The sequence below is a fragment of the Asparagus officinalis genome, chromosome 3 (assembly GCF_001876935.1).
Source record: "Asparagus officinalis chromosome 3, Aspof.V1, whole genome shotgun sequence".
In the NCBI taxonomy this organism is placed as follows: domain Eukaryota; kingdom Viridiplantae; phylum Streptophyta; class Magnoliopsida; order Asparagales; family Asparagaceae; genus Asparagus; species Asparagus officinalis.
The window spans coordinates 22,356,729-22,365,218 of NC_033796.1; the positions used below are offsets into that span (position 1 = coordinate 22,356,729).

At 44.5% G+C, this 8,490-nt stretch overlaps 1 protein-coding gene across 1 annotated transcript in view; it reads right to left on the reverse strand.

Annotated features, from left to right (window-relative positions):
* LOC109833356 (transmembrane protein 97) overlaps positions 1 to 6,899 on the reverse strand; it is a 12,052-nt gene extending 5,153 nt beyond the window's left edge. Inside the window, exon 1 of the mRNA XM_020401006.1 lies at positions 6,437 to 6,899. Coding sequence (XP_020256595.1) covers positions 6,437 to 6,760 — 324 coding nt within the window. The 5' untranslated portion in view covers positions 6,761 to 6,899. The remainder of the gene's footprint in view (positions 1 to 6,436) is intronic.

The window sequence follows — 8,490 nt, forward strand, 5'->3', positions numbered from 1 at the left end:
TCACCATAGCCAATATACTAGCACCACCTAGACTATGGCCTTCGTTTGCTGTTGCACCCGTTTTTTCAGCAGATTTTAAGGGTCCAGGGGTTTCACCGGCGCAGCTGAAGCCAAAGTCCATTGCATCTCTAGTGGCCTTCCTTATCATCTACCACCATGTGAACACTAAGTCCATGTTGGGCATTTTAGGCCATCTTGTGTGAGTTAAGACTAGCAAGAAAGAGACCCACTTTTACTTGTAGATAGTCCAGCATTCTCGAGACGAACAAGGGGTGGAGGGTGAAAATTTTCTTCATCATTGGTGCCGACCCGATTCTAGCTTGCCCCACATGGCTAGAAATCAAGAAGGGTCTGAGGGCGGAGAAGCTTTGGCTTGCCCCACATGGCTAGAAATCAAGGAGGGTCTGAGGACGGAGAAGCTCTCGGATGTGAAGGCGTAGGGCTTGGAGAGGATCTGAGCCTACAAAAAATCTCGACATTGGGAGAACCTGTTTGACAACATTATTCTTTGAGCCGTCGGCATATTCCTTGTCCATGCCACTAAAGTGGATCGGGGCCTGAGCTCTGGTTCTAGCGGTCAGCGAGCAGCCGACAGAGGGTTCTTAGGCCGGCTCTCCTTTGCCTCGAAGGTCGTATTAATCTAGAGGTAGAGGTGCTCCAGACGTTACGCTAGCAGCCTGTAGCTGAGATCACGGCCAAACTCGATTTGAGTAAATCTTCCGCTCAGGCCGAGGGGTCTAAGAGGAAGAAGAAGACAACTTCTAAGGGTCGTCGCCGAGCCGAGGGCAGTGCGCTGGAGCTTTTCGCTCTCGGAGATGAGGTAGCTGAGGCTGCATCCGGGCAGGTCGAGGTCGCAACCGGGCAAATCAATAGGGTTTTGACCCTACAAACTTTCTAAACTTTAATCAACGGTATCGAGGTAAAGGTGATTTTCCGCATCCGATACCTAAGCAGGAGGCCAGAGGAGAAGACATTCATGTCGTGGAGTCGACAGGGGGCGAGACTCTGACCAGGATAGGAGTCGAAGGAGGAGCCCAGACGAGCTGGGAGAGGGCCTTGAGTCTTCTAAGAGACTCGAAAAAGAGCAGGTCATTAAAGAGTCGATTGCTGAGGCTCAGGAGTCAGTTGCTGAGAAGCGTTAGGGTATTCCAGCTGCTACGCAGAAAGGTTGGTATGAGTGGTGCTTCCCCCATTGCATCGACGAACTTCCCCCTCGCACTTAGGAGGGGATCTGGTATATTTTGATAGGCCCACTAAGTCCTGTCCCGCTATGAGAGGGAGCCATTAGAGGAGCATCTCTTTATTCCCAAGCACCAAATGGGTCGTAGGGAGTCGGTCTTGGAGTTCAGCATTGATCAAAAAAAAACTGTTGAGGTATTCCTTCTTTTAGACAAGGCATTGCTGAGCGAGACTCTCAATGCTGGCCTCTATCGGGCTCTCAAGAGACTCCCACAATTATCTTTCGACTATTGTGGCCACATTGAAGACTCATGCATCTACATAAGTCCTAGGCGTCCAACCTCAAGGTTGTCATGCCGCCAAAAGAACAATAACGGAAAGAGAATACAAATACAAGTCCCTAGACCTCTCGACTAGATCCGGGAGTTGGACTTAGGAGGCTCTCGACAACAAAGTAGTCCGCAAGAGCTTCAGTGACAACAGTTGAGGAAGCGGGAGAATTCTCTTCAGGATCATCCTCTGGCTCGTCTCCACCCCCAACGTACAGCGCCAGATCCATCCCACCTCCACTCTCCTCGATCTCCTCCAAGAGATCAAGGCAGCAAGAGACACTAGGGGATAACGACGATCAAGGGGGGAAGAGAGTAGGAGGGGAGCAGCGAAGCGAGATAGTCGACGCCGGCCTTGCAAGCCACGGCCTTACAAGCCAATGCTACATCAGTTTTGTCTAAAGGGCCATGACGCCACTCATCGACAACCTCCTTCTTATGTTGCGCCAACTCCAGATGAGCAAGCCGACCCTCCAAGTCCTTGACAATCGTCGCGTACGCCGAAAGAGTCGGCTGCTCCTTAAGGTCCCGCCTCAGCTGCTCGACCGAAAGACGGCTCGATTGAGCGTCCTCCTTGGCCACAGCCTTCAGGCGCCTCTCGGACTCAACCTCCCCGGCCAAAACGGTCAGTCAACCATCTCGCTCAGAAATTCCTTACTGCAGACGGCCGACTTCTCCCTTTGACTGGGCCACCTCCCGCTGGAGACCATTAACAGAACCCAAGTGCTTGAAAACTTAGATTTTGTAGCCCGCCAAAAGCCTCTCCTTTTCGTCCAACTTCCGTCGCCAGACGTCCTCCCTGCCTCTAAGTTCGACCTCTAAGACAGCAATCCCATTCTCTGCCCCTTCCTTGGCCGACTTTTCATCGGCCAGCTCCGCGTGCCATCTCTGTGCCGCCTCATGTATATGCCTCATCCGCTCGAACAACTCCTGCTCCATCCAGTAAAACCCATCAGACCAAATAGGCCTTAAGGGCCAAATGCATGCCAGTGCTAGCCATCTCCCTCAAGAGTCTCTTGTCCTTCAGGGGGGTAAATTGGGACACAGCATCGATCGAGATAGTTAAGGACTGCATGACTGATGACTCCACATCCATAGTTCCTCCGGGACAAACCTGTCGCCTTCGGTAAGCTATTCCCTAGGTGAGCCGGGGATCAACGGATCTCCCACCAACATGGTTCTTGCCCTCTCTCAGGATCGGTGAGTAAGCTCATCGAGCCCATGGCGGAATGGCCACAACTTACTCCGCACATCCGCCATCTCATCCAACTCGGGTCCTTCCGGAGGCGTTGTTTGCTCGCCAACACCCCCGGACATCCCGACAGGCTCCTTGTCAGGCCTGCGGAACTGTACGGTCACAAAACTGGCCCGACTGTCCTCTCGACAAGGGCCCCCACAATTTCCTCCTCGACAATTGGGGCCACCCCCTCTGTTGCAGGAGAAGGGAGCGTCCACGATGACGACCTCATTCGGTCGATAAGCTTGGATAGACCTCTGCCGCCTTTCGACAGATTGCGACTCTTCAGCTAATTGTTGTATCTCATCCAGGTTGACCCTTGGCCCACTGGACCCTTGATCCTTTTGGGCCTTCTTCGGCCTCCGTTCCGCCAATAGGGCGGCGACTTCAGCCACCCTCGACCTCAAGTCGGCCGCCTCTTCAGGATCAAGATCCCCTCTCAACTTTTTCTGAGAAGTCGAGCTTGATTCCTCTCTCAGATTTTCCTTAATGCTTTTTTCAAGAGGGAGAGCTAACAGACTTGCCCTTGTTTGATCGATCGAAGAGGGCAAAATCATGGACACGCCCGCCGACAGGAGGGATGTCGTCTCGAAAAGATTTCTCCTCTCCCGGGATCCGACATAGGAACAAATCTTTACTAGTTGCCGCCTCTCCTCATCATCAAGAGGGCACGGCCTCAGCACATCCTTAGCCACTTCGGGCCAATTAGGGCAAGCGAGAACATCTTTGCTAGTTGCCGCCTCTCCTCACCATCAAGAGGACACGGCCTCAGCGCATCCTTAGCCACTTCGGGCCAATTAGGGCAAGTGAGAACACCATCAGCCCTGAAGACCCACACAAAGTGCTCCTTCGAATCCCCGCTGAGCTCTGGAGCACCTAACACAAGCTTAACATTCCCACTATAGTGGAAAGAGTAGTGCGGGTCCTCTTTCTTCGATTCGACGCCGACCATATGTCCTAGCAACCGTGTGGTCGACGAGACTCCAACCCGGTGACAAATAATGATAAAACCCACCAGAACCCCAATGGCATGAGGGGTAAATTGAGAGGGGGAAATCCCTAGAGCGGTGCAAACATCCCTAATGAAGGGATGAAGCGGCAGCCGTAGACGTAGACCGTACTCAAAATGAGCCAGGTATAGCAGCGTGTGATCACCGACACGACAATACACCGATTCGCTCATACTCGGGGTCCCTAGTGTAAAAGCCCTCATGATATCATAAAGATTATAATAGTGCTCGAGTTCTCCAATCAAGGCCCTCGAGCAGATGTGCCGGAGAAGAGCAATCCTCTCCTCATTGCGGCCTGCAACGGAAGCTGGGGAAGCCATCGAAGAATTTGGTTTGCAAGGAAAACTTATGGATATTCAAGAGAAGCGCTAGAGGTTTTTTGAGCAAGAACTTCTAAAGAGTTCTTTTTCGCCTCCAACGAGCTATTTATAGTATCCCAAAGAGGCACGTGGAGTTACCTGAACGGTCGCAATATTTCAAAATAAACGGGTGAGATTCATCTCGAAATCTCAAACAGTTCGCACGAAATTCGAAGCGATGTTCCTATTTACTCCACACCTCTTCGCTCGAAAACCTGTCATATCACATGGGCTCTACCATATGCCGCTGATCACTCTTCATTCGATGCTGAGACGATCTCTCCAATACTGAAGTGATCTTTCCCCCAGTCACATGTCAATACCCGTAAAGTGGATGCTGACACAACCACCAGTCCATACTCCCTCTCTCTTCTCATTTAATACCGAGGACATCCTCCCTCCAGTCGCCAACGACACTCGTAAAATAGATGCTGACACAGCCACCAGCCCATACCTCGCCATCACTACTTCATACTCGGCCAAAATGTCCAATCTACCATTCTCCCACAATATATATACAGGTACTATTCACCTTTCAGAAAGGGGAAAGGCCAAAATGAAAAACAAAAGATATTCTAAGTTCTGCTCTTTTCCTTTCACTCAAGTTCATCATCTAACTTGATCGTTGGAGGTACAACGAGAGAACTAATCCCCGTCCTCTTATGAGTTTCTACATGTGCAGATTGTTCAGCAACCCTAATTCAAGAATTAGACATAAAATCAGAGAAGAAGACGTTCCCTTCATCAATCTCCTCTACCTCATCGAAATTATCCTATCCCGGATACATACTAACTGTGTGATCATATAAACCATCAACATATATATATATATATATATATATATATATATATATATATAGTTCATGTGATAGAAAAACGTTCATTAATATGTTCGTTATATCTGAAAAGTTAAGATTAGACATCTTAATCATAAAAATTAACCTCAATCTACAGCTTAAACTTATTGCAACAATATGACCAATATGTATTCGGATATTTCGGATACGGATCACTACAAAACCATATCTATAACCATATATTCCTATCATTTATAGATTTGAGTAATCATATCTGTATCCATTAGGATACGGATACGTTTTAGCACCCCTATGCACATTCTTTGACTCACTTGCTAAACAATCCAACAACACAGTTGCTCAATGCATCAAAGAAAATTCCTAATAAAGGATGGTGTTGTTTTTGGGGATTAACGAATGGAACTAATTATACGAGACATACAAACACAAAAAAAAAGGGAAAAAGAAACCAAATCAATGCATCTAAAATATAAGAAAATATAAAAACAATACATATATCGAACAAACAGCCAAAAGACCAACACGGCAACACCAAACCCATAACCTTATAAGCCAAAAGAGTCCTTTGACATTAGGTTTTGGGGAGTCCCATAAAAATTAGAAATAGAAAGAGAATCATATAATATAGGCACATAACTAACCAAATCCATACAATAAAGTACCTATCCTCATTCTAACTATTTAGGATCTGCAGTACTACCCATCCTAATTTCATTCATAGCAAGTTATATACAAAATCATGCAGGCATATATGAGTGAGATCATTTTACCAAAATGAATCATAAATGATCAAAGCATGTCTCGTTGCTCAAAATATCTACGCAGAGAGATTGTCACTAAAACCGTGACAGAAAGACATCGCCTACCACTCAATATTAATCTTCAAAAAGAAAACCTCAATAAAAAAACTTTTTATGCCATCTCCCTGAACTGGATAATCTGTGTTACGATGAAACTAATTGATAAATGCACTTAAACCAATGACTCAGTTTATCGGGCAGAGAGAGATAGCTAACTAAAGGACAATTATTCTCCATTGTTAAACTTTAAACTTTGGAACCACGTGATAAGGCGATACGAAAAACAAGGCCGTGTTTTATCTAAATTCTAATCTATAGGAGTCGCTTTTCATCATAAAAGGGTAATTCCGCAGTAGAACAAACAATCACACTAAGATCTAAATGCATCCAATTTGTAAACTCAAAATAAATAAACCCATTTCCAAAATCAGATCTTTCTGATCTGGGCACCAAGGAAAAGATCTCCTCCGGTGGCATTTTCATCAAGTAGCTGAGGACGTTCATAATATATTCATAATCTAAGCGCGGATCATGTACGCCAACAAAACAATATGCAATATTTCTTAAGTTAAATCAAAATAAGTGAGAGCAAAATTCATCATGATAAACAATGGACACTAAATAGACCCATCACCAAGATCAGATCCAAGTAAAATCGAAACCAATACCAGATCTTATCGAGATGGGCAAACATCAAATCTTACCATAGAAGTGGCAGAGCAGACACCAGCCATGATCAAGGTGGTCTTGACCCAGTTCTTGCGGCGGAGGATCCCATAGATGTTGAGGAGACAGAGAGGCCAGAGGAATAAGATCTCAACCCAAACAAGCCCAACAAAGAAATGGGGTTCCTCTTGCATCAAATAGTCTCCGTACTGATCCCTATACCATTGCTTGAGCTCAATGAGGGCTGATGGGTAGAGATGAGAAGGGACGATGGTTTGCGAGTCGATTAAGGGGGTGGCAATGGCGAGGACTGCAGAGAAGACGAGGATGATGGCGTCGACGAGGCCTGAGATGAGACCCATCGATTTTGATTTATTTTTTTTTTGGTGGATTCGGAGATTTTTGATGAAGAGATGCAAAAGAGTCCAGGGGAAGAGTTCGAAAATTTTCGAGACAAAAATGGTTCAAATGGGATGAGAGTTGGGGGTAAGTTGTGACGGAGGAACCTGAGAATGTAAGGGGGGTGTTTGTTTCAATTTTTTTTTTTTTTTGATATAGGGTGGATTTCAAGTTTTGGGATGTAAAAAGTGCTTTTTTGAGTTTTGGTATTCCTTAGGGCTGGGCATATTCGGTTCGGTTCGGTTTTATGCCCAATCCGCATCCAATCCGAATTTTTTGGATTCTCAAAACTCTTATCCAGATCCAGATTTTTCCCACTTCATCCGAATATTCGGCCCAACCGAAATTCGGATCGGTCCGGATCGGTTTCGGTTTTGGACCGAATTAACTCCATTTTGGTTTTGGGCCGGATCGGTTTTGGGCCGAAATTCGGATAACTTTGTGACTAGTAAAATTCAGAAAACAAGAAATATGGATCTTGGACTTGGTAAATAATTTGTCTTTATCTTGTCTGTCAATAATTTCATCCAACATATATTGTCATAACACAATTTAATTATGAAAAGAACTTGATAATTCCCTAAGAGTTGAAATGGTCAATGTAGCACAGCATGAAAATATAAATAAATCATTGAAGTATCAGATATGGAAACACACCATTAGATCAAAATATAAGAGGAGAACAGCAATGATGACTCTTTCTTCAGGGCGCGCACCCTGAAGATACAGAAGTACTTGCATTGTGTTTAAGATATCCTTCGTATGCAAGCCACTAATAAATGAATTGCTTCTGCAACATCCAAATAAAAGTTATTTTGAAAAAGTTTATGTTATAAATGTCAAACAATTAAGAATGCAAACTGACCTATTTAGACAAATTAGTTCAATAAGCAATGCAACTGCATTACTTCTTGCACTAAATTGCTTACAGTGTAATAGCGCAAGGACACTAGATGTTCTGATATTTTTCGCCAAGTAGTTCCTGCAGAAGTCATTTGCCTTGGTACAGCATAACAAGAGAGCAGATATGCATATTTTTTCTTCCAAATTCCCCAGTTCTAGCCTCCTAATAAGAAACTGCAGTCCTCCAAGAGAAATAAGATATCTGGAGAGAGGAGGCGGTGTTGTGGGACAAATGGAGGTAGAGTTAGGGATTTTTAACTATTTATATTAGAGAATTCGGTTCGGTTTTTTCGGGCGGTTCAGGGGTTCAAACCGGATCCAAACCGGTTTAATCCGGTTCGGGCGGTTTAGAGCCTTCTTCTCATCCAGTTAATCCGGTTCGGTTAACCGGCCCGCTTTTTCGGGCGGTTTTTTCGGTTGAACCGGTTTTTTTCGGTTTTTGCCCACCCCTAGTATTCCTTAAACTTTGTTTGTTTCACTTTTTTTTTTTGGGATATTGAATCCCTAAATTATAAAAAAATAATATATTTTTAGGATTTGTGAAATCATCTCTTTTGTTTCAACTTCTTTTTGGAATATAAGGTGGATTACAAGTTTTTTGGGTTTTAGAATTCCATAAACCATGTTTGTTTCAAAACCAATTTTGGGATATTGAATCCCCAAATAATAAAAAACTATTATATTTTAGAATTTGTGAAATCCTACAATTGAGAGAGGATGTAGGTTGGATATTGATGTATTAATGCTTATAATATAAGATTAATATAAGATTAATATATTAAATATAATA